The following is a 26,268-nucleotide window of genomic DNA, read 5'->3' as shown; positions in this document are numbered from 1 at the left end:
AGAGCAGGCAGTGCTCTTAACCGATTCTAGCCCTGTTTTTTTTTTTTATTTTTTATTTTTATTTATTTTTCATTTATTTGAAACAAGGGAAATGTAGTCCTGGCTGGCCTGGAACTCTCTATGTGCATTAGGCTAGTCTTGAACTCATAGAAATCTACCTGCCTCTGCTTCTCATGTGCTGGGATTAAAGGTGTGCATCACCACACAGAACCCATGGGGTGTTTATTGGAAGTATTTGTCATTTATCATGTTATGTACTCATTAATAACCATCGCTTAGATTTCATATTTGATTAGGGGTACAAAATAGCCATGTGGAATTTTAGCCTTTCTTTTTCATTTATTGGCTTAGAGAGAGGTCCCACTATCACTTAGATATACAGGTGCACGCCTTTAATCCTAGCACTCGAAAGGCAGAGGTAAGTGTGGAACTTTGTGAGATCCAAGCCAGCCTGGTGTACTTAGTGAGTTCCAGGTACCTGGGGCTATATGAAGACCCTGTCTCAAAAACCCAATAATTATTATTTTATTATTATTATTATTATTAATTATATTTTTTGAGAATACATACACTTTATTTTGATCACACACACGCTTCTTCCTCTACCTTCAATCTATCTCCACCTCTCCTAACTTCCCCAAACTTTGTGTCTTTTTAAAAAAAAAAACACACAGAGTCTAGTTTGTGTTGCCCATAGACTCTCCAGAAAACTGATCTCCCTCCCCCAGATGCCACGAACTGTCCATAGTTCCTCAGTCAGGGGTAAAGGGCTTGTGGACCCCTTTCTCCTTCATTCTGGAATGAGGTGAGTTTATGAGTGTAGTACTGCATATTCACATTTTTCTCTTATGAAGTTAAAACTTTTCCCGCTTTGGCCAACAAGCACCTTATTAAATCAAGTCCTGAGTCCTTTGGTGTTCCTGAGCTAACAGCTTCTCTGTTAGGGGGCATGGTAAAAAGTTTCAGCCACAGATCAGAATCACTCACTTAGCTAGGGTGTGCAGTGTTGTTGTGCTGCTTGTGAGTGAGTGAGTGAGTGAGTGAGTGAGTGAGTGAGTGAGTGTGTGTGTATGTGTGTGTGTGTGTGTGTGTGTGTGTGCGTGTGTGTGTATAAGGATAGGATTGCAGGATTGCAGACATTTTATTTTACTTCTTTTTTTTTCCCCTCAGAACTGAGGATAAAGCTAAATCCCCAACTCCGTATTTTACGTCTTTGATTGTGTATTCTATATTTATTTTTCCTTAAGCTAAAAATTTTAGTTTCTACTTTAGTTCATCAACATAGTAATTTCTGTTTGTTTGTTTTTTTAAAAAGACAGAGTCTTCCTGTAGTCCCATCTGGCCTGGAACTTACTATGTAGATCAGGATGGACTTGTTTTTGCAGAGATCTGCCTGCCTCTGCTTCCCAAGTGCTTAGATTAAAGACATGCACCACCATACCCAACTAGTAATTTATTTTACAATACTACTGTTTCCACAGTATTACTACCAAATGTAATTTAATATTTTTGGTACATTTTCATTTGGTTGTTTTTGTTTTTTTCCATTTTTTGGTTCCAGGAGTATATGCTATATGTAGCTTGAGATTCTCAGATCATTTTTTTTTTCATTTTGCTTTACCTTTTGCAGGTTTAATAAAAACCCTAATTTTGCTTCTTTATTAAGTTAAATTTATATCTTGTTCCAAGGTTGCATCTACTAGCATACTAAATACTCAGTAGTCATAATTTCCCTCTTTTATAAGTAAAGTCTTTTTCAGAGCTTTCTTTTGTTAAAGGCTATTTTTTATGGACAATGTACCTTAGACTGTTTCTCCAGGGGTGGCGTGGATATAAAGCATAGGGTTTTATTTTATTGGTTGATTGATTGTGGTACTGAAGATCAAACTCAAGGGCCTTGTAGGCTCCGCAGGTGCTCTCCTACTGGGCTACACCCCCAGCCCAAGAATGGTTTTTAGTACTGTTCTGATCCAAAGCTTGAAAGGAGCCAAAGAGAAATAGATACTGTTAATTGGTTAAAGTATGTATTCTGCTTAAAGCAAGTGTGCCGTCCTTATAGCTCACACTAAGTGGGTGAGTCTCAATTTCATCCACAGAAGAGAACAACTGCATTTAGTTCCCTCTGGTTGTCACAGCCACATGCCTTAAGAGGACCAAGTTCCCTGGTGTGTCACCTATGGGACAGAGAATGAGGTTGCTGTGTTGAAAGGAACTAGAGCCAGCAGAGATTGACAGGTAGATTGCAGGACATTTGCCTCTTCCCTGTTATTGCAACGGACCCTAGATCATTTAGCACCTGCACTTCTATTGGGATATTCCCTAAGGGATTTTTTAAGATACCGACTCTGGAAAAGGAATCCTCTTCCTGGATGTTCATTGAGTCCCTTTCACGTGCCAGTCTTGCACTGAACCAAGTGAATCCAGGGTTCCTGACCTATGGAGCTTCCTCTGTTTCTGCCACTTGTACTGCTTTAAACAAGAACTGAAACCACCAGTATGACGATTACTTCGTCCTTATTCATGGCAAGGCCTGCCGTGACTGCTTTGGAGCCCTCTTCATTTTAGCTCTTGAGCTTTACCTGAGGCTCAGACAGAAAACCTCTTACCAGGGTCATTGTGAAGATCATTTGAGGAAGTGTGTATGCAGTCCTTGGAAGTACACTGTGTTGCCGTGTGATTTAGTGTTTGTGACTTAGTGCTGTTCCCACTGAATACCTCACATATAAATAGCTCAAGACTTAGATCACATAGCTAAACAGTACAGACAGATCACTTTAAGCATTCACAGTTTTTATAGTTTCATTATTGTTTAGAATGAATGTGCAGTCTTTCCAGGAAATTGTAAAAATGACACTTTCCCTCTGATAATTTTTGGTGCACAGAAAATAAATAATAAGAGTTTCATTGTGGTTTGAAGTTTTGAGATTTGAAGAAAAATGATCAGAATTCTAAAACTTAAGTGAAGGATCCACTTGGGAAGGCTAAATTGTCTTTACTTTTCCACCTTGTTGAAAATAGTAAAGTGATATTTTCATCTAATAGTGAAGTGATATTTTCACATAAGTGTCTGTTGATACCTAGCTTACTTCATGAGAAACCTTGCTGACGTCCTGTCAAGGTCAGACACTGCAGTTTGTTCTCTTGTTCGTGATGCAAGTTTTCTCAACTCCTTATGCTAATCTAGTTGTACTTTAATTTCTCCTATACCCGTCTCTCATTTTTGTTTGTATGCCTTCTGTAAAAGATTGGCAAAGGTTGGCCACTGTGGTGAGATGGCACAGATCCCAGTTTATGTAAGGCAGTCACTGGCATGAAGTTAGAAGAACGTTCTTATTTTTTATTTTTATTTTTTGGTCTTTTTGAGACAGGGTCTCCCTGTAGCCCCAGCTGTCCTGGAACTCACTGTGGAGACCAGGCTGGCCTGGAACTCACAGAGATCCGTCTGCCTCTGCCTCCTGAGTGCTGGGATTAAAGGCGTGCGCCACCACGCCCGGCTTTTATTTTCCTTTTAAGACTAAAAATATAATTTTGTTGTTAAAAAAGAGAAAGAATGCAAGAGAGGGAAGAAGAATGTAGGGGAGTAAGCAGCAGGAAGCAGAGGGGAGCAAGAAAGAGGGGCTGTTACTGTGAGTGAAGCACATGTAACAGAGTGCTCTTCTTCCCAAACTCTCAAGGAAGGACATTCTTCCAGTACACAACAATAAAAAGACAAGACCATCTGTAATATCTTCCAATTGTCCCCCAAACTCAGACATTTTCTTCTGAGTCCCATGAGAGGGTGAAGTAGCCTCATCACAGCTCAGATGATACAGAGGGACAGTAGGGTTTTACAGCATTCTTCCTGACTGTGTGGTTGGTCTCCATACTGTTCTGACTGAGTGAGCAGTTGAGGATTTCGGATTTGTAGGGGCATGTCGAAAGCCCTGTCTGATCTTGTTTGCCTAAGTGTGCTCCCAATGTTTGCTTTTTAGGTGGAAGAGATAAGCGTGGTGGTCCCATTTTGACATTTCCAGCTCGCAGCAATCATGACAGAATACGACAGGAGGATCTCAGGAGACTCATTTCCTATCTAGCCTGCATTCCTAGGTAAGTTCTGTGGGACGTGCCCTGTCACTCTTCACAGTTCCAAGAGGCATGGCACTATCTCTAGAAAACAGCTAAAGAGTAGCTCAAATTCCTAGGAGATAAAACATAAAATTAAGGTCATGGTCTTTCTCTTTATTTCCATTTTGTGATCATTTTTGAATTATTCAGCACACTGGGTCAGAGACCAGAAGCCAGACTTTTATTGTTGCAGAGGGCTGAGTATCAATGATGGATTTGGGATGCTTGCATAGTTGGGATTTTTAGGTTTCCAGGCTACAGCATTAGAAATCAGGCAGTCCTCTTTGGTGAGTCTAATAACCAAGGTCCAGTCATCTAGATTGTCAGAAATTGGTTGCTCTTTTTGGCTGCCTGTGCACATATGTCTTTGGTCTAAGCTTCTGTGCTTTACAGATGTTCTTTTGATTTGTAGCATGAAGTTTGGGGGTCATTAAAAATCCTTATCTGCTAATATACCAGGTTATCAGTTTGGAGACCTCCATTAAATCTGAGACCCCGTTAGTGATAGGAACATTTTCACCGTGGATGCTGAACACAAGTAGTGTTCTACCCGGAGAATGCTGAGTGCGGAGCAGTGAGTTAAGAGGACCCAGCCTCTGTCCATACCCGGGGAAATTAAAATCTTTGTTTCTGCCCTAGGAACAAATCTTATTCTGGTGTTACTTATTACATAGAACATATGTGCTATGTCCTACTGCTCTTATTACTTAGAACATATGTTATTCTGGTATAACTGAGAACCAATGAAGAAATTTGTTCCTATATTAAAAATCTTCATTTAATTGTTCCAGTTATTTGTTAGAAAACAGAATTTACTTATGATATAAACCGAGGATATAGCCATGCACGGAATAAGGGAGTTGGTGTGGTTTGAGGGTTGGGTATGTGCCTCCCTTTGACAAAAGATAAGTCCTTAGGTATCTTCTTTCCAGAAAGACAGGTGTGCTGCAGGACAGCATAAATTACACCTATGGCAGAGTAAGGAGGCATTTCCAGGGAGGCTGAATTAGAATCTGTAAAAGAAACCTTGTTCATAGGTGTTAAGGTTCAGATAGCCCCGCCCCATCACCAACAGGGTCTCATGGACTTCTCAAGCTCCTGAGAAAAGGGACCTGAGTTGATAAGGACCTTGGTCTTTGAAGTCAAGAGAAGCAGACTTTTCCCCACTGTTTGTTTGGCCAATACAGCAGTCTTCCCCTTTGATCTCTAAAGAGAACAGGTTTTAACAGTCCCACTCTCCCACTCCCCCCCCACCCCCCCTCCAACTTTAAAAAAAAAAAATCTTCCTGCCTTTTGCAGAAAGCAGAAGCCTCCCCCTTAAAAAGACCCTGGGGAAGACATTTTCCCTGCCCGGAAGGGAATCTGTCCCATGTGTTCCTTTGCTAATAAACTCTATTCTGATGGAGGTTCATCTGTGTCCTGGTGCTTCCTCCTGATCAACCGGATTCATCCATAGGCTACTTTTTACCTATCAATAGGTAGGGGCTTCAGTTAATGGCAACTTTAAGAGATATGTCCTTCAGCAGAACAATGTAAGATGATCTGTGTGATAGTTGGTCTTGTCAGCTTGGCTGGAGAAACATCTCTGGGTGTATTATGAGAGAGTGTCCAGACAGGTTTTACTGAGAAAGAAGACTTTCTCTGAATGTGGGAGGCACTATCACATGAACTGAGTGCCTAGACCAAACAGAGAAAGAAGCAGGGAGCAAGACAGCTCAGTAAGCACCAGCATTCATCTTTGTTTCCTGATAAGCACAATGTGACCAGCTACCTCACACTCCTGCCAACACAGCTAGAGCCAGCTGCCCTTGCCACCGTGCCTTTCTTACCCTCAAACATGAGCCAAAATAAACCCTTCCTTCTCTGAGTTGTTTTTGACAGGCATTTTGGCACAGCAATGAGAAAAGTAACTAATACAGGAAACTGGTACTGAGGAGTGGGACCTCTGCCCTGGCTCCCTGATGGTCTGGTTCACAGGCCTGTGGACCTGGTTTACAGGAGGAATGCGCAGGCTTGGGACTGCAGGCTAGAGAAGCTCTAGAATCCTATCAACAGAACTTAATGAAATATTCTTGTGGGATTTCAGGAGACTGAAAGACTGATCATGAGGTTTCAGAGGGAACAAGGTCTGTGTTAGGAATTGGGCTATAGGCCATTTGTGTAAAGGACCTGTCTGCTTTGTCCGAATCCTGAAGACCTCAGGCTAAATTGAGAAGAAATGCTCTGTGTTGTTTGGCATAGGAAATTTCAAGGTCATGTACTATTCAGACTGTGGCATCATTATTGCTTACTGAATCTGTTCAGATTTACAGTGAGGGAGGGAGAGACGCAAAAGAAGAAAGAAATGAAAATGTGCAGGTATGCCAGTGAAGAGGTATGAGCAAGTGCAAGGTTGCCCAGGAGGCAGAAGCCCAGCCCTCTTAAAAGACATTGTAAGAGATTGCTTGCTGGGGACAGCAAGCTGTGTACTCACCCTCATCGCCCGGTGTCCTGATGCTCCATACAGTGCAACCCTCTCCCTTTTGCTGCAGTAGGTAGAGCTGCTCTTATGAACACACCTTCCCCACTGATAGAACATTCCTTCGAAGTGTTAGAATGTAGACCTTTGCTTCCTTCATTGCTTTTGTTAAGTATTTTCTTAGCTCACAGCAAAGACAAAAGGAGCAATTGCAGCTCATAACAATAGAATGGGCTTTAAAAAGTTGAGGTAAATGGGGCCTGCCAGGTGACTCAGCAAGGTGAAGGCAGTTGCTATTAAGCCCTACAATGCTGAGTTCAGTCCCTAAAACCTTCATAGTGAAAGGAGCAAACTGATTCTGCAAGTTGTCTTCTGACCTCCAAATGTGTTGGCATGTGTATACTCAGATCCACACACACACAAATAAATGTAAAAAAAAATTTTTTTTTAACTTAAAAAGTTGAAGTAAACAGAATGGATTACCCCCAGGTGTGCGTGGTTTGTGACTCTCTAACCCTCTTCAGCTAGACTTGGTAGAGAATTGGGACTGTCTGTGTCAAGTCTTGCAATAACATTGAAGTCAGCTTTGATTTCGATGGTTTGATCTGCTGAGGATATTTTTGAGTTTCCCTGTGGCGTGAACCTTTAATCCCAGACCTGAGGAGGCAGAGGCAGACGGATCTCCATGAGATTAAGGCCAGCCTGGTCCACATAGTGACTTCCAGGTAGGCTGGGACCAGAGACACCTTGTCAAAATGAAAAACAAAAACAAAAATTTGTTGACTGGGAAGCACTCTCAGTTTGCCGCCTTGAAGGACGGCGCCTTCACACACCAACACTGATTTTCTTCTTCCAGCACATCTCTGCTTTACCTGTTGAAATCATGGGTGTGGGAAGGGCTTGGAGTTCTGGGCTGCCCATGTCCTTCACTCTGTAGTACTTTATAGCTGTCACTTGGTGAGTTGTTCTTGTGTGCCAGATTCTATGCTGATCATGATGGAAAAAGAAGCATTGAAGTATGAAGGACAGTGAAAAAAGGACTTGTCAATCACAGTGATACTTGCTGTGTATTATAACTAAAACTTAAGCTGGGCTGAAGCTGTGTCTGAAGGGTCGAATATTGCTTACCATGTGCAAGGTCATGGGTTCCATGCCTAGTAGCTAAATAAATTAAAAACATAGAATTTTCAATTCATCTAGGTTATTAAAAATATTTCATAGTTGGAATATTATGTAGGATTGATAATTTGTTATCTGGTTATAAAATTGACATTGGGTGAAGAAATTTCGTTTTTTGATGTCACATAATCTGTTCAAGTACATTTGACTCATGAGGATGACCTATTCTTTCAAAAAATTTTTTTTGGTGGAAACTTATGAACATACATAACAGTAGAGAGAATGGTATAAGGAACACCCATACACTTATAACTTGAGTTTCAGCATTTATCAGATTTTGCCAATTGTGTTTTTCTCTATAATTTTCCCCTGGAGTGTTTTATAACACCCCAAGCGTCATGCAGTCTCTCTCATAAATACTTAAGTGTGTTTGATGGCTCTTTGCCTACTGAGGACAGTCACTTCATTACCTTGATTTGCTTTTAAATTTACAGTCCCCAGTGACAAGAAATGGAATTTTGTTTGTCCTTGGCTAAAGAGTAAATTAACGAATAAATGATGTGTCTGCCCAGTGATAATGGAGAAAGGTTGTAGTGGTCCTAATGGAGAGAGGTGGACATAGAAGGCATCCCTTCTTCTCTGATGTCCTCACTGCCTCCCGGGAGCATTCAGGAACTGAGGCCTGTTTCATTTCAGACATCCAGGATGATCAATAAACATCATCAGCAAATTAGTAGTGAGGGAATTTTCTTAGACTTGTAGGATTGCTTGTATGTACTTGTGTGTGATAATGTATTGAAGTTTCAGAGAGACCAAAGCCTAGCTTTCCCTTTACGTGTAGGTCCTAGGGGCCTGTGTGACCTCTTTGTCCATTGAACTGACATTCTTCTGGTTTGTGAAGGTAACACTCTGGTTGATTTTTGGCCAGGCAGTACAGGGCTCATGTTTCTATGTGCAGAAGTGCGCTGACCGAGAAAGCCTAGGCTCATGGTCTGGGGCCAGTCCCTCACCGACTTCTGTCATTTTTCTGATGTATGAAAGGTGATAATATGTATCTGAGAATTACTGCGAACACAGGGTCAGGTTGTTGATGCACAACTATCACAGTGCTTGGTGTGAGGCAACTGCCTCAAACTGCAGCAGTTTCTTTCTTTTGTATGTGCTCTTTTATTTTCCTTCAGTTACTTTTCTTTTGTCTTGATTTCAAGAGATAGATCACACTGTGTTCTTTGGCCACAAGCCCCACGGGTGAACATAAATATGACCTGCACTGGCGTTGTGGCTTGGGTGCTATTACTTGGGTTACTTCACTTTTCCCCTTAATTAATGTCAGCAGCTGGGGACTTGCCATGCAAGCCTGAGGGCTGGAGTTAAGATCCCCATAACCACATAAATGCCAGCTGGCTGTGGTGACCTACAGGTCTCGACTCGGAAGGTAGAGATGGGAATCCTGAGAGCAAGCTGGCTAGTGAGACTAGCCCAGGGTTTGACTGACAGACCCAGTCTCAATGAATAAGGTGGAAGAGTGATCAATTAAGGATGACTCTTGACATCAGTCACCCTTGGGCCCCACATGCACAAGCACACATGTATACACATGCTCATACACATGTGAACATTCATATACAGACATGAAAATGGAAAAACAAACAAACAAACAAACAAAAACCCCATTAACAGTTGGAGCCCCAGGGTGGATACGTAGCACTGCTTTGTGCTGGATTTTCCAGCCTATGCCCAGGGAAAGTACTGCAGCAGCAGACTGGTTGTATCATGGGTTATTCCACCATGATGAGATATCTCAGTGTTTTATGCTGTTGTGGCTTGAGCTTTATTTTATATCACTTGAGTTCTAGGACATTTTACCTTCTTCAGAATGTTTTATAGCAGCTAAATGGATAAACCACCCTGACTCTTGTTTGCTTATAGAATAATGTGAAAATTGTGAATTGAGTCGTTTAAGCACACATGAGGGTTTTTTTCATCTGAGAACTCAGGAAAGTAGTTTTTCTCTTTTAAAGATCTATGTCAGAAGAGGCCTTAGTTTATCTAAATTTTATTTTACAGGTGACAGTGGGGCTCATAACCAGTTGATTAAGTCATGTTTTTCCAAAGTCAGTTTCTGTCTTCAGGTGGAGGCAGGGCTTGGAGACCAAGCTGCACTCATTTGTTCCTGTATTCATTTAACTTTGGCACATGGCAGCTAGATTTGGGGGGGCATTTGGCAGTCACTGTTATCCTCAGGATGCCTGACTTCCAGCGTGATGAAAAGTCCCAGTGAAATGCTGCCCATGCCCAGTCCAGTTCATGTGCTATGTTTACTACTTAGGAAGCTACTGGGTGAGAACAGTTTGGAGGAGGAAGGAGAAGAGTTAATCCTCCTGTAAACCATGCAAGTGAAGCATACTACCTTCTGGTTTGTTCTCTGCTTGTTCCTGTTGTTAATCCTGGGGTTATAGAGGATTCCCCTTAAGGCCCCTTTAAGTGGAAGGGCTTTATAGTGTATGTGCGTACTGTGTAGGACCATGCTAGGAGAAGACAAGCTGCAAAAGATTTTATCTTGGTTTGGTGCAGACTGATATACACAGTGCAATCTGCCAGACAGTGCCCAATGAAACAAATAACATAGATTGCTTCCATTTTCTTTCTTGTGTGACAGAATATGTGAGTCTGTAGTAGACTGCTTCAGTGGGGCATAGGCTTCCTCTGAGAACTCAGCCAGGCATCCCTCTCTGCTCCTGTGCCATGGCTGCCCTATCTCAGAACCACTAGAGCCTTGCATTGCCTACAAACAGAATCTTGCTTAATGGCAAACCCTGTTAGAACCCATGGAAACACAGAATGCTTAATTTCTGTGTCTTGGGGACTCTAGGGTTTGTGAAGGAGGCCAGGAAACACTGATGCTTTGACCTGTGGTATTATTGTTGGATTGTGGCCCTGGGTAGAAGTGAGAGCCTGTGTGTTGGTGCCAGTTTCTGTCATACTCCATTCATGTTCATGTGGGAGGTGTATTAATTACTTTTCTCACTGCTGTGACCAAATACTGACAGAAACAACTTCAGAAAAGGAAGGATTGATTTTTCTTTTTTTTTAAGTAAGATTTATTTTTTAATTATGTATATGTGGGCGGTCTGCATGTTTTTGCATGTGATGCAGGTGCCAGCGGAGGAGGCCAGCGGAGAGGTCTTGGGTCCCTGGAACTGGAATTAAAGGCACTTGTGAGTCACCCAACGTGGGTGCTGGGAACTGAACTTGGGTCCTCACATAAACAGTATGTGTTTCTAACCACTGAGCCATCTCTCTAGATCCAGGATTGATTTTAACTCGTGGTTTCAACTGGTATCAGTCCATCATATTGTGAAGTGGAGGGGCAGTAGGGCAGAGCAGTTCACATCATAGTGAGCAGAAGGAGAGAGAGAGGCACAGGAAGGGGCCAGGCCAGGGAGAGATAAAGCCAGCATGCACCCTAGTGACCAACTTCTTGCAATATGTCATTAGATGAACCCATCCAGGGATGAGTCCATTCATTAGATCAGAGCCCCCATGGCCCTTTTCTGGGAATATTGTCTGATACCCCTAAGGGTCTACTTTACTGAGCCAGTTCTCTGTCTAGTCAAGTTGACAAGATTAATAATCACAGAGAGTTAACCCTAAGAATCTTTAACATTGGGTGATGTTCTGGTTTCTCTTCTGTTACTATGATTCTGATCAAAAGCAACTTGGGGAGGCTAGGACTCATTTGGCTTACACTTCCAGGTTACAATCCATCATTGAGGATGTCAGGACAGGAACTCAGTGCAGGAACTGTGGAGGAACACTGCGTGCTGAGCTCACTCTCGGGCTTGCTCTCTGGTCACGCTCGTATGCAGCTAGCTTTCTTAAATGGCCCAGGTCCATCTCTTAGGGATGATGCCGTCCATAGTGGGCTGTGTGTCCCACATCAGTCATTATTAAAGACAGTTTCTTACAGACATGGTCACAGGCCAATCTGATCCCTGCAATCCCTCAGTTGAGACTCCTTCAGATGACTCAAGGCTGTGTCGTTAACAGCTGAAGCTCACTAGGACAGGTGCTAAGCAAGACTACTGGACCATCTGTTTTCTGGGATTTAACCTCCATGCTTCGCCGCAGTAACTGCAGAATGAGTCTCTGCTAAGCTCTACAGTACAGAAATACTTGAAGTATTTATGTGACTGTTCTGTGAACTTTGTATCTGTGGAGCTTTGAATACTAGTTATGGTTATGTTATGAAATGGAATGAGGAAGAGGAGGAGGTCCAAGGGAGCACTGGGAAGGATAGAGACACCAAACCTGTGCAAGAGAGGTTGAAGTTCACTTTAGCTTTTATTTATTTCTTTGCATTTCCATAGTCTCTAGCAATAGCAAAGAGTTTCTGTGTTTTCAGTAAGATTAGTTTTGGGGGAGTGATTACACAAAGCAGAAAATGTTAATCTAGCACATTTACATTAGGTGCAAACCTCATAGCCTCTCACTGAGTTTCCCATGAGGCCTCAGGTATGTTTCTAAGACTTGAAAGTAGTCTTTACCTGGTTACATTCTCATACTGGCACTATCCAAAGTGGACCATTGGAATTCACCCTATAGTAATGGATTATACTGGTTCCTCAGCTCTGGGGTCATTTGGAAGCCAGCACCGAATTGAAGTTACAACACAGTAGGAACTCAGTGCAGGAACTTTCCTACTTCTTTAAGGGTACCTTGCCTCTCATTTTTTTATTTTTGTTTTGGTGAGACAAGGTCTAATGTAGCCCAGGCTGGCTTTGAACTCACATACATAGCTAAGGATAACTTAGAACTTCATCTTCCTACCTCAGGCTCCCAAGTGTTGGGATTGCAGTCATATACCCCCACATCTAGTTAATATAGTTTGGGATCAAACCCAGGGTCTCGTGCATGTTAGAGAAGCACTCTACCAACTGGGCTATGTCCTCAGTGGCTCAGTGTTTGTTTAAGGCTGTATGCATCAATATGGATTTTCTACCTACTCAGGTATTGAGATTTAATAAAATTAAAACTTTTTTTAAAAAAGATATCTTGCTTTGTTGTCCAAACTGGTCTCAAACTCTTGTCTCAAGAGACCCTTCCATCTAGGCATCTTCAGTGCTAGGTGGAACCTCCAGTCACTCAGCACTATGCCCAGCTGCAGCTATTATTATGCCTTTTTGTTTGTTCATTTAACTGTCAAAAACCCAGAGATGAAGAACGCGATGGTTCTTTGTGTGGTCTCAACTCATACCAGGAGCCAGCATTGTTATTCACTACCACGTTTATGCTGCATGTGCAAACAAATGTAAAAGATGAGCAAAATCTCAATACCAATACAGACCTAGATTTGCCCCCACAGTACCTGCCAAAAGGGTATCAAGAACCCTACTGGTGGGCCAAGGGACCAGAGCAGGGCTTTGCAAAGCTCTCAGCATTGTCATCTGTGCTGGTGGGTTGTCATCTGTCCCTGTAGTTCTGCGAGTCCTGAGCTAACTGCCGTCTCCAACCTGGGCTCTGCATACCTCTGTGAATTTGTACTCACTTAGTGTTCCCAATAGACTTTTGCCTGTGTTGGTTACTAAAACCAGTGTTTGCCATTACTTAGTAATAAGCAAAAGGCCAGAGATGTAAACACAGTGGTTGTCATTGTCCTAGAAGCTGAAGAGGAGACAGAAACACACACAAATGGTGGGGGTGGAGGAGGCTTCAAATCTCAAAGACTTTTGAAATTGAACCCTGTTTGAATCCATCATGCTTTCTTGACACATGTATGACCCAGTTTTGTTCACTTACGGCACCAAGGAGGGGGAGGGATTGCTGAGCTGCCCAGGTGAAAGGGCAACATGCTCTTGTTCTTGGGCTCAACACGTGGCTCTGTCCCCAGAAAGCTTTCTTTTACACCCAAGTGGTGGGAGCTGCAGCCTGTGGTTGTAGCCTGTGTGTGTGTGTGTGAGAGAGAGAGAGAAAGAGAGAGAGAGAGAGATGCATGTTTATGTACAGCTGCATATACCTGTGTGTGTGTGTGTGTGTGTGTGTGTGTGTACTCTTGGAGGTCAGAAAAGGGTTCTGCTCTATCATCCTCACTTTATTTCCTTGAGTCAGTCTCTCACTGAACCCAGATCCAGGTGACACACAGTCTCCACAGTGCTGGAGTGTTAGGCATGTGCAATCACACTCAATGTGGGTGCTAGGGATTTGTATCCCGGTCCTAATACCTGGACAGCAAGTGGTCTTACCAACTGAGCTATCTCTAACTCATCAGCCTCTTTTCTTTCTCTGTAGTGAGGAGGTCTGCAAACGAGGCTTCACGGTGATTGTGGACATGCGTGGGTCCAAGTGGGACTCCATCAAGCCACTGCTAAAGATCCTTCAGGAGTCCTTCCCCTGTTGCATCCACATTGCACTGATAATCAAGCCTGACAACTTCTGGCAGAAACAGAGGACGAATTTTGGCAGTTCTAAATTTGAATTTGAGGTAACTTTCCCTGGGTAGTCAGGCTCTAAACCCATAGACATGGCTTATTAAAAGCTGATGTCTGAGTCAGTACATTAGGCTGATAACTGGCCTTTGAAGCTGTGTATTGAACATGACTCAGATGTCTTATTTACATACAATACAGAAAATATTATTGCATAAAGTGAAAAAGGCTATGTTCCTATCCCAACTGGGGGCCCTCTAGCAGGAGGGTGTGTGGTTCAGTTCTCTGGGCATAGGGTGTAGAGTTGCTGCACGTGCAGCGTGCACCCTGGAAGGAGAACCTGGGGAGGCTCCTCACTTGAACAACTTCCCTGTCAGCACAGGACTGTGTGGCTACAGGTGCACGACGGCTGCCTTGTTCTAGGGTTCAGCAATGATATGGGTATTGGGTTTATCCTGCCATTGATAATGGAGAGAATTTCCTGCCACTTTACATATTAAGTCTTTCATTGTAAACTCTTAAGAACTGTAAAGTTCTGCGTTCAGTTCAGTTAAGCTTTAAAAATGGCTGACAGATGATTATAAAAAGAAAACCCAAACCTGCTAATTTACTTTCTTTCCCACTGTGAATCTCCTCTCCTTAAGCTCTGACAAGGCTTTTGATGTGGTCAGTTTAATGCAATGATCATGGGAGGAAAATGTTCCAAACGGCTTGAAGCTTGGCTCGGGCACTATTATGTAATAGGATTGGAATAGTTTCTTGTAATAAATTATAGCAGTTTCTTGAATAACTTGCAGTTTCTGCCAATCTTGCCTGATTATTAGGTTTCAGTGTATTAAGTTCATGTATTTTAAGGTAAATAGTACTAGATATGTGAAGACATATTGGTTGCTGTGCTTTTCAGTGTCTTCTCATGTACTACTTGATTTTAAAGTGTCTTTCCATGGTGCTGATTTTCCTATTTGGAATCTGAATTTAGTTAATTTAAATTTGAATGAAATACACAGTTCACCTTTATCTTCACATAAGTAAGTAGTAATTTTGGAAGATAATTTATTGGGTCTTAGCTATTTGCTTAATAGAGAGTTTAAAGTATATCATATCTAATTATACATGTTCTAAGTAAATAGTAGTTTGTACTCATTCAAGTGTTTACTAGTCTGATTTGCTAGTCTCTCCTCTGGACTCCTAAAGTTCCTTGCCTGTTTTTCTACTGACCTGGTTGTCTCTGCATGGTTACCAGCCTTTTGCCTCCACTGGGGTTACGGACAGCCTAGCAGAGGGATAGAAATGGCCTAGAGTAGCACGCTGTAGGCTCAAGTGTTAGGTTAGGCTTGGGCCTCTTTCCAGCCCTCTGCCTTAGCTCTTTCTTATGCCAGCCATCATGGAGATGCCAGTTCTAGGCTTCTGTCAGGCTGGAGGTGACAGAGGTAGGTTGAGCCAGTCTTCTGTTCATTCTTTGGTTTCTCCGCTAACTCCTTCCTTTGTATTTGCATTTTTTCCACCCCAACCACATGTTTTCCTTGAGACATAATATTAATATTAATATTAATATGCTTCATACTCTGGTATCAAGTAAGGTTGAGAGTTCTTACTTAGACTGTAATTAATTGAAATTTTGTCACTGTTAAATTGGAATGCAGGACACTATGTTCAGCACTCCCTGCACAGTGTTCTAGCAAATTATCACAGGGAAGGTGTGATAATTTGTCCCCTTTGTCTTTACTCTGTGAAAAGAACTTATATTAGCTTTCTTACTAACCCTGGAATATTTTCTAATCTTAAGAAAGCCTTATCCTGTCGTCTGTTCCTTAATGGGAAATAGGGAGGGGCACAATGAATGATAAGGGTGGTCTGAGAGGAACAGTGTTTATCATTTACGAAGCAACCAGCACCTAAGTATGGGATGGAAGGAAAACTTCTGAGCTATCTACTGTGTCCTTACTGTTTGACTTGTTTCCTGACTTAATGAGCCTGTGAGAGTAGGTTAATCTTCACATTCTTTAGTAAGAATCTAATTGAGTTTGGTCTTGTGAAATTCACAATTCTATACTACTAGGTATTCCCACTAATACATATGTGTGTTACTCTAATGTATTTTTCATCATACTAATACTGCTTCTCACATCCACATTTGTTTTTGGGAGGCAGAGCCAGATGTACTGGGTATTCTGTAAATAGGTTACTTTTAGTTTTGGGACCTTGTACCTAAACCCTGTAATGTACACTATGGTAAGACCATATAAAATCGGTTCATCTCATATGTGATTTTTTTTTTCCCTTAAGACAAATATGGTCTCTTTAGAAGGCCTTACCAAAGTAGTTGATCCTTCCCAGCTAACTCCAGAGTTTGATGGCTGCCTGGAATACAACCATGAAGAGTGGATTGAAATCAGAGTAGCTTTTGAGGACTATATTAGCAATGCAACCCACATGCTGTCCCGGCTAGAGGAGCTTCAGGACATTCTCGCAAAGAAGGAGTTGCCTCAGGACCTAGAAGGGGCTCGGAACATGATCGAGGAGCATTCTCAGTTGAAGAAGAAGGTCATTAAGGCTCCCATAGAAGATTTGGATTTAGAGGGGCAGAAGCTACTTCAGAGGATTCAGAGCAGTGATAGCTTTCCTAAAAAGAACTCAGGCTCTGGAAATGCGGACCTGCAGAACCTCTTGCCCAAGGTGTCCACCATGCTGGACAGACTGCACTCCACCCGGCAGCATCTGCATCAGATGTGGCACGTGAGGAAACTGAAACTGGACCAGTGCTTCCAGCTGCGACTCTTTGAACAGGATGCTGAGAAGGTAAAAGTGGGAAGGGGAGTACCAAAAGCCCACACTCTAGCTACCTGTGTAGTCAGCTGAGGGAAGAGAGGGGGAGGGAAGAAGTACTTGGCCTATCATTACTTACCAGGTTCATGCAACAAGGGCCATCCAGAGACCAGGCTGAAATCTGACTGCCCACTTACTCATTGTGCAGTGCACTGTTATTTTAGAAAGTCTGAGTTAAAATTACTCAAAGTTCGATGAAGAGTGTCTGCAAGAGGCAGGAATGACATTTTTTGTTAAAAGCAAAAATTTCATGATTATATTCTTGAAGGCAGTAACTGTATGCATTTTACTAATCGCTGCTCTTGTACCAAGCCCATCACAGACCCATTCAGACATGTCTGTACTCTAGTGTCCTTTATAGCAAAAGGTGAATAATGCTGCTATAAACAAGCTTCCAGGTGACTCAGGCAGTAGCAACCACGCTCTCCTGTTTCCTTGTGCACTGAACCTGCCGGCTGGTCAAAGTGAGTGCTTGTCAATTACTAGCCGACTTGGGTCTCTGCAATGTGAAAAAAAGACACTTGCAGACAGGAATGGTTTGTAAGCCATGAATGTGGGTAAATTAATCATTCTTAATTTGTGCTCATTCATTTGTTTACATGGACTGGTGAATATTTTGTAAAATTAAGAGAAACTATATTAGAAATCTTGGAGACAAAATATTAAAGAACTCTTCAGAAAAGTGAGAATCCATTATATTACTGTCTGTTAAGCTTTTAGCTAATTTCTCAGAGTACTTTGGTTTCAGGTAGTAACTCATTAAAGGCACTAAAAAAATCTTCCAGTTACTACACAACTGGTTACTATGTCTGGATCCTTGCAAAGCTAATCAACAGTTAATCTTTCTCAATGATAACAGTAATAATAGTTATTATTTGTGATGCTGGGGATCAAACCCAGGACCTTGTATGTGCTAGGCAAGAACTGTACCATTGAGTTATACCCATCCCTCCTTAGATTTCTTAATTACATCCTTATCCAAGTAGCATCTCTGTTATAGGTAGAAGGTCATAGTTAAAATTCCGAAGTCCTGGTCAGGCGTGGTGGTGCACACTTGCCCATCCTTTTAGGAGGCGGAAGCAGGAAGATCAGGAGTTCAAAGTGATCCTCAGCTACACAGTAAGCTTGAGGACAACCTGGCCTCTGTGAGACTCTCTCAAAACAAAACTCTCCTAAATTCTTTAATTTGGGGTGTTAATTTTGTTGTTTACATTTGCCCAGGTTTCTCTATCCTTCTTTAACCAGTGTAATGTTTAAGTCGTTAGCATTGGTGTCAGTAATCTGTAGGTGGAGTCAGACCCACAGAGAGCACGAGCCTTGGTTCCACCTTTGGGTCTTCAGTGGGAGAGCAGTGTGACATGCAGAGGTTTCTGGTGAAGGGGCCTGGACTACAGAAGTCAGGAATTTCTGTAGCTTAGGGAGGGGTTGAATTCCTCTATCTGCTTCTGAATTCCTTTCCATGAGATACAGCTTTCTTTTAGATCTTCTGGTTTAAGACCACTGACTTGTTCTTAAGTATGAACTTTTGCAAGCTCAGAGAGTTGTCAAAGAAAGTAATCCCTTCTCTTGGCCTGGCCACCTCAGCCCTTTTTCTTTCTGCAGTGATTCCAGGTTGTCTTTTTCCTTCTGGTAGATGTTTGACTGGATCACACACAACAAAGGCCTGTTTCTAAACAGCTACACAGAGATTGGGACCAGCCACCCGCATGCCATGGAGCTCCAGACGCAGCACAATCATTTTGCTATGAACTGCATGGTAAGCTCTTGTTAGAACTTGAGAATACTAGTATGTAAAAGATTTTAACAAGTGGGAGGAGGTTAGTGGTTGGCTAGCACTTCACAGAGGCTGTGCCAGGCCTTTAGACTGACAGTGGATATAGGGGTGTCTGTCACTCTCCATTTTACTACAAGCAGCCAACAGGCTGCTTGACCTTGTTGACAGTCAGTTGCCCAATGTGTGAAGTGGAATACTGTCTTTGATGGTATTGTATTGTGTACTCTGCCTATATAAAACACTAAGCATATAGTTCATGTCATAGGTGATAATTATGATTTATTGAGCACTATCAATACAATTAAAGCAAGTTAGGAACTCATAAAATTATGAGTAATGTCTCTTCTTTCTTTCCCTTCCTTCTTCTTCTGCTTTCTTTAGATTTAAGCATTTGCTTCTCATTTTCTACAATACATTTGTATTACTTTGCTGAGTTAAGATTCAGTTAGAATGTGGTAGCTTTGTACTGTGCGCTAGGTGTAAAGAGTTTAGGGAGCTTTCCAAACTTACCCTGCTCCTTCTTACACTTCCTTGAATCCTTAGCCATCATCGATGGCATTGTTTATGTAGAACAAGGCCTTCTAACTCAGCTCTTTCTCCTGCTGCCTATAAAGTGTTTTGAACAACTTTAGAGAGTAAAAAACCAAATACTAGTATGTAATTTGGCAGTCTTTAAAAAAATCATATTAGGGAACACCAAGAATTTTGCTCATTCTGGGACATCTGGGGACACAAACTTGACTTGATAGACCTTAACATATATGACAGAATGCACAAAATCCAGTAGGGGGTTATGGGGTGCAGGCAGGGGAAGTGGTGTAAATATGATTAAGATGTATGAGATGCACAAAATCTCAATAAAATATATATTGAAAAAAATTACGCTCGTTCTAGTATAACAAACTTTTAAAAGCCATGAGATTTTAGTTCATGGCCACTTAACTCTTGTTTCAGAGACTAATGATTCTAAGGCAGGAAGTGTATGTGAAGCACAGCTGCCTATGGGAACCAGGAAGCAAAGAAAGTGAGAAAGAATCAGGGGCTCCAATAGGCCCCTCAGAAGCATGCCCAGTGAGCTGCTTCCTCTAGCTAGGTTCCCTTCGCAGAGTTTCTGCCTTTTCCAGTAGTGCCATCAGTGGGGACCAAGCTTTCAACAAACCTCCAACAATGTGAGTCTTTGAAAGACATCTCAGATCCAGTCCAGTAATACATTGCTTTTAACTTAAGGGATGCTAGTTGGGAGTGTTACTATCACCACATAAGCTAGAAGTGTATTCTTGCCAATTGTCATTCTATCTCTGCCACTTCAGACATGCAAGATCTGTCAGGCTTTGGAAAAGGACTGTGGGATAGAGATGTTTAGCTTCTCACCCCGGACTGCTGGGACCCCACCAGGTTCTGCTTGGATGAGAAATAGAAAGAATGAATAAATGAAAGTGCAGAGAAACACTAGAGGAGAGAATCTCAGGTCTCTTATTCAGATGGGCTGTGACAGGGAGGAGCTGCTGCAGGATCGCATGTGAGGAGGTGGCAGAGTGACTCTGTGGGACTGAGAGAAGGGAGGGAAAGGACAGAAAATATCGGAATTTGGACAGACTGGATAATTCGATTAGGAATGAGTAGCAGGAGCCAAAAATGTATCTACCATTTAGGGGATCCCCAGATAGGAGCAGGACAATGCTCAGAGACAGTAAATACATGAACAGCTTGGAATTTGTCGAAGGTGGGTGCCCCACCCCTGTGCAGCCTCCCAATCTTGAATGTAATATTGAGCCAAGAGAAGGCTGTAAGCAAAGAAATGCTATCATAAGATCATGTGCTGCAGAAATGAAAAAGTAGGTGTTTCTCTTTTAAAGACCTGTGTTATTTTTTTCAGTAAACTGGTAGACTTAAGGCAGGAATTTCAACAGAGTAGAAAAGCTTTAGATTTGAACACAGCATTATTCCTGTTATACCTCAGTTCACATTTCAAGGATAATATAGATCCATTTATAGGAGGCTTGTTATTGGCACTAAAAAGATGGCTTGGACGTCTGTAGAAAGCAAAGCTTGTTTTCATACAAATGGCCTTTGGTTGCTGAGTACGTATTTTTGAATTCCTGGGTTCTTGTTAGAGCTGAAGCCTCGGGTTCCTTCAGTTCTTCATGACCATTTGTCAGCAGGCTTGCCATCTGGATCCTTGTCGGGTTTGGAAGCCAAGAAGTGACTAATAGTATATTTGTGTGCACCCACTTGTGTATTTGATTGCTTTGTGCCTAACAGTTACGCCTTTCAGCAAGTTGATTTATAATTTTACAGTTTATAAATAGAATTTGCCAAACTCAGGGCTTATGGAAATCCAGAGAGCAAAGAAGTTAGATATGGGATGCCAGGTAATTCTGCTTTTAGAAATAGGGGAGCATTTAGATAGGCTGTTTACAAACGCTCTCTGGGTTTCTTGGGAAGAAGTCTAGTGCTTGTTTCTACCAGTGAGTGTCTACTTCTGCCTCCCCTGCAGAATGTGTATGTAAATATCAACCGCATAATGTCAGTGGCCAATCGCCTGGTGGAGTCAGGCCACTATGCCTCTCAACAGATCAAGCAGATTGCAAATCAGCTGGAGCAAGAGTGGAAGGCATTTGCAGCAGCCCTGGACGAACGCAGCACCTTGCTGGACATGTCCTCCATCTTCCACCAGAAGGCCGAGAAGGTCAGTGCCTAGACCCTCCAGCCCACAAAGGAATAGCCAGAATATTCCTTCCTCTGGTGACCTTGATATGTGCAACAAATCCTTGGAGGGATTCAGGGGCCATGTACTGTGCACTCTGATGTCCCCAGTCTCAGGTTGAGATCTCTGCTCTCTGATTTGTTTCTGTGAAACCTGAGGCAAATTCTTTAATGTTTCAGCTCCTTTAATTCTTTCTTTTTTTGCTACAAGCTTGGTTTTGTTTTTCACACAGGGTTTCTCTGTGTAGTTCAGGCTAGGTTGGGACTTCCTATGTAGTATAGCCTACTGTAGACTGTCAACCCACCCCTGCTTTTCATCTTCCTAAGTGCTGGGATTACACCACAGTGCCCAGCTTTGTTCTTAAGTTTCTTTTTTTCCTTTATAAAATAACAATAAAAGTACCTCTACTCTCTTGGCCAGGATTAATGTGCACACCAGTGTTCTGCTGCAAGGATGGGGAAAAGGCTAGTCCAGTCTTTGGGTCTCTGCAGACATAGGGTGGCTTTGCCAGGGCTAGGTGGGAAATGGCTTTGGGAAGAAGGTACATTACAGTATAGAAGTGATCATTCCTATTAGTCTACCACACAGTACCTGGTGTAAAATGAATATAGCTTGAGTATCCCTTACCTGAAGTACTTGGGACTAGACTTGTGTCAGAGTTCAGGGGTTTTGATAGACTACTGTTTAACCATCCTTCCTTTGAAAATCCCAAATCCAAAATGCTCCGAAATTTTTTTTTTATTAAAAAAATTTCTTTTTCACTTCAGGTTTTCTAATTAGTCATGTTTTTTAAAAAATAACTTTTATTATTTATTTTTATTTTATGTATATGAATGTATTGCCTGCATGTATGTGAGTGTACCTCACATGTAATACTGTGGAGGTCAGAAGAGAGTGTTGGATCAATCCCCTGGAACTGGAGTTAAAGATGGTTTGTAGCTACCATGTGGGTGCTGGGAATTGAACCCAGGTCCTCTGCAAGAGTAGTCAGTGCTCTTAAACCACTGAGCCATCTCTCCAGCCCTTCTAATTAGTCATGTTTAACCTATAATAATTAGCAGTGGTTGATGTCCCCCTTCTCACTTTCTCTTCTTTTTTTCCCCAAAATTACTTACTTATTTATTTTATGTGTATGAGTGTATCCCCTGCATGTATGTAAGTGCACACATGTTGTGTAGTGCCCATGGAGGTCAGAAGAGGGCATCAGATCCCCCGGAACTGGAGTTCTGGACGGTTGTTAGCTGCCATGTGGGTGCTGGGAAACAAACTCAGGTCCTCTGCAAGAGGAGCAGGTGCTCTTAACCACTGAGCCATCTCTACAGCCCCGGCCCTTTCTCTTCTCTCCTACCCCTTCTTACCTCTTCTATTTGCATTGGGATGCTCTAGCTGCAGGCCACAGGGTCCATGTCAGAAGCTTCAGTATCGGGCTTGCTGAGGGGCTTTGTGACCCAGCCAGGTGTGCATCTCTACGGTTAGCAGAGCCATCCTCTTATGGTCCTAAGTTGTGTGCCTAGTTCTAAGCCCCAGCTCCTCAATGACAAATGTCCCCTGTTGACAGAGGTGGAAGTAGGTTTCTTTGCTTCTCTCCTTGTCAGGGAAAGAATATTTTTAGGAGGTCCCTCCACACTACTCTTCCCCTCCACTCTCTTGGCCAGGATTGATGTGCACAGCAGTGCTCTGCTGCACGGTCTTTGGGTCTCTGCAGCCATAGGGTGACTTTGCCAAGGGCCAGGTGGGAAGTGGCTTTGGGAAGGCAGTTTGTACACAATTACCAAGTAACACAGATCCTGACTTCCCACTGGCCTCGTGTGCTGACTTGTTTGAAAATGTCTTGTTTAAGGGAAAATACGCAATGCCCGTTAACACTCTGTGTACCTTCTCACCCCTGCCCCCCAAATGGGGCTAACCTGCTTAAATAGACCCTAGGAAGGCAGCAGAAAGTGAAAGGTTGCTGTGACTTCGACTTTATTTCCGAAAGTGTGCTGCAGGCAAAATGCCTTTTCAGAACAGCACAGGAACTTGTTACTATCATGGAGACTCTTGGGGCAGAGGTAAATAGTGACTTATTTAAAAGGAAAAATATTGGCATAGCTTTCTCAGGGGTAATTTTGAAGGGAGAAGACTGCTTTCCTGAGAGGATTTGCATGATTCTGAAAAAGGAAAAGGTATCTCATCTCAAACCAATCTCTGTTGAGAGTAAAGTTGTCAATAAAAGTCAGATAGAGGCCCCAGCTTGCCCAGAATTTCAGCAAGGCAGCCATGTGTTGTATAAGATACTAATTAGCAATGATCTCAACTCTAGAAACCTTTAAAGTGTGAAGCAAGAGAAGAAACCAGTGGAGTAGAAACAGAAAAAGTTCTTAATGGCATCACATGAGAGCTGTGAGGCCTTGGTGAGGGTTTCTCTACTTAACCACCTCTGTGCACTTAACCAGTCGTATGAACAGAGATAAACAGAACTCACACATAAAACAGTGTGCAGTAGCATGAACTTGCACATTCCCAAGAACTAGCATACTTACTGTGACCCTACAGCCTCCTCTGGTCCGTAACGGTACAGACCAGATGCACTTCATCATCTGACTTCATTGAGACCGGAAAGGCACCTGTGTGGTCCTTGACTGTGCCAGCTTTAAGAGCTTTGTTGTGTGGAGGTATCACTCCACTGAGCCAAGAAGTGTATAAATTGGTGATGGGGCTCCAGGAAGGTACGTGAAGGTGATAGGAACATGTTAGAAACAGGGCAGCCTGCTTGCCCGAGTGCCAGGTAATCAAAGCCCACATGGAGGGAAACCTTTTTTCATCAACATGATGGAAATCAGAGCTGTAAATAAACAGGCGATAATTTGCTGCTCTGACTTGCTTAAAATAATCTGGAAATTGGGGCTGGAGAGATGGCTCAGTGGTTAAGAACACTGGTTTTTGTTGCAGAAGACCCGGGTTCGAATCTTAGCACCCACATGGCAGCTAACAACTGTCCGTAACTCCAGTTCCAGGGGATCTGACAGCCTCTTCTCTCCTCCATGGGCATTGCACGACATGGGTGCACTTACCTACATGCAGGCAATGCATGAGTACACATAAAATAAAAATAATAAATAAAAATAATAATCTGGAAATGTGGGTCCCCTGGGGACATCCCCTCACCCATGTTTTATTATTAAAAATTTTAAACATGCTGCAAAGTTGAAAGAGCTGGGGTGTTTTTATTTGGGTGAAATGAATCGCTATAATTTATAAATTTGAAAGAAACAAAGTAGAAGAATCTATTGTGGAACAGAAATTCATGGGATCCTGTATGAACTACAGTGTTGGAGGTCTCTGCACATAAAATGGCCAAATAAGCAGCCAAAGCCAGGCTTAGGAAAGAGCTGATGAAGGACAGGCATGGACCTCGGTGGGGCAGGAGTCCTGTGCCCAGACCCCTGGCACGTACAGGAAGAACACTAGGGCACTTTTGCAAAGTGTTTCTTATTCTCATTCATCTCGTCAAACAGAATTTCTTCGATCTTTGCAATTCTGATACATGGGGGGGGAGGAATCATACCAGTTAAAGTCATCAGGAATAGGTGAGCTTTGCTTCCCATGGTCTGCCTTCTCCTTGTGCCTGAGCCATTTCCATAGTGTAGTCTGGAGAAGACCAGCAGTTTTGACAGCACAAGTTAGGTTTCCAGCTCAGTTACCTCTTTGAATCCAATCCAGCATTTCCATGAATATAAATCTGATTAGGGGACATAGTGCTCAAATATGGGGCTCACCAACAGTCTTGCTCATGGAAGCAGCCTTCTATAAGTGTTATGCTCTTGGCTGAACTGCTTAGGACATGTCTGTCTCCTTGCAGCCTTGTTTTCTGTGTGCCCAGGACCTTACAAATCCCTGAGAGGAGGTCCATAGATGCTATGCCTTCCATTAGATATCCCCACTCTTCTCTTGTGTCCTTATCTCCAGTGACAGTCAGGAGTCAGAGTATCAGTTTGTATACAGGGAGGTGGGCCCGCAGTGCTAGTGACTTTATAGCAGCTGTTGTCCAGTGGCCCATCTCCATACATTGGTGGTCATGCGGCATGTCCACTGGACAATCTCTTTGTGTTAGGAAGCTTCCACAACAAGTATTTTTTGAATTAAATTTTATTTATGTTTTTGTTTTGTTTTGTTTTGTTTTTGACAGGGTCTCCCTAGTCTCAGCCTGTCTGAAAACTCACTATGTACCAGGCTGACCTTCATCTCACAGAGATCCTTCTGCCTCGGCCTCCTGAGGGGCTGGGATTAAAGGTATAGAGCCACCACACCAGGTGCGTAATTAAATTATAAGAAAACAAATTAAAATGACTTGATTTTAGGACACCAAATTTATTGTTAAGACTAACCCAGTGCTGCACTGTCCCATGTGGCTATTGAAGCCATTTGGTTAAATAAAGTAATAAAATAATAGTCAAAATAAAATGAATTAAAGGAAAATGAAATTCTTCATCATGCTCCCACTTTATATGTTCAATGGGCATATGTGGGCAGAGACTGTGAATAGACCATAAATACACTCACTGTTCTATCACTGCCAAATTGTTAGTGCTGACCACACTTACTTAGAGTGAGCCAGAAGTCTGATTACGTTGCTTTATCTATGATTTCAACACCTTTTTGTGCTTTGAGAACAGCCAAAAATAGAGTAACAACCAGTGATTTTATAATTCCTAAACATTTATACAGCTCCTAACAAGGTGAAATAGGTTAGAAATCATTTATTTTATTTCATCCTTTACCCAGCCTCAGAGAATAGATGTGCAAGATACAACTGTCCACATGGTTTATGCAAACATGATTTGTCCATGTTCCCAAGCCTGGGCCTTTCACTCAG

General features: G+C 42.4%; 1 protein-coding gene across 3 annotated transcripts in view; it reads left to right on the top strand.

Annotated features, from left to right (window-relative positions):
* The window catches only part of Trio (trio Rho guanine nucleotide exchange factor), a 348,717-nt gene that overhangs the window by 115,520 nt on the left and 206,929 nt on the right, over nucleotides 1-26,268 (top strand). For all 3 annotated transcript variants that reach the window (XM_029557993.1, XM_029557991.1, XM_029557992.1), the window contains exons 3-7: nucleotides 3,972-4,086; nucleotides 13,970-14,162; nucleotides 16,393-16,905; nucleotides 18,566-18,688; nucleotides 21,204-21,395. In XM_029557993.1, coding sequence (XP_029413853.1) covers nucleotides 3,972-4,086; nucleotides 13,970-14,162; nucleotides 16,393-16,905; nucleotides 18,566-18,688; nucleotides 21,204-21,395 — 1,136 coding nt within the window. The remainder of the gene's footprint in view (nucleotides 1-3,971; nucleotides 4,087-13,969; nucleotides 14,163-16,392; nucleotides 16,906-18,565; nucleotides 18,689-21,203; nucleotides 21,396-26,268) is intronic.

The sequence above is a fragment of the Nannospalax galili genome, unplaced genomic scaffold, assembly GCF_000622305.1.
Source record: "Nannospalax galili isolate Female #2095 unplaced genomic scaffold, S.galili_v1.0 scaffold207, whole genome shotgun sequence".
NCBI lineage: Eukaryota > Metazoa > Chordata > Mammalia > Rodentia > Spalacidae > Nannospalax > Nannospalax galili.
This window is presented reverse-complemented; position numbering and strand designations above follow the sequence as displayed.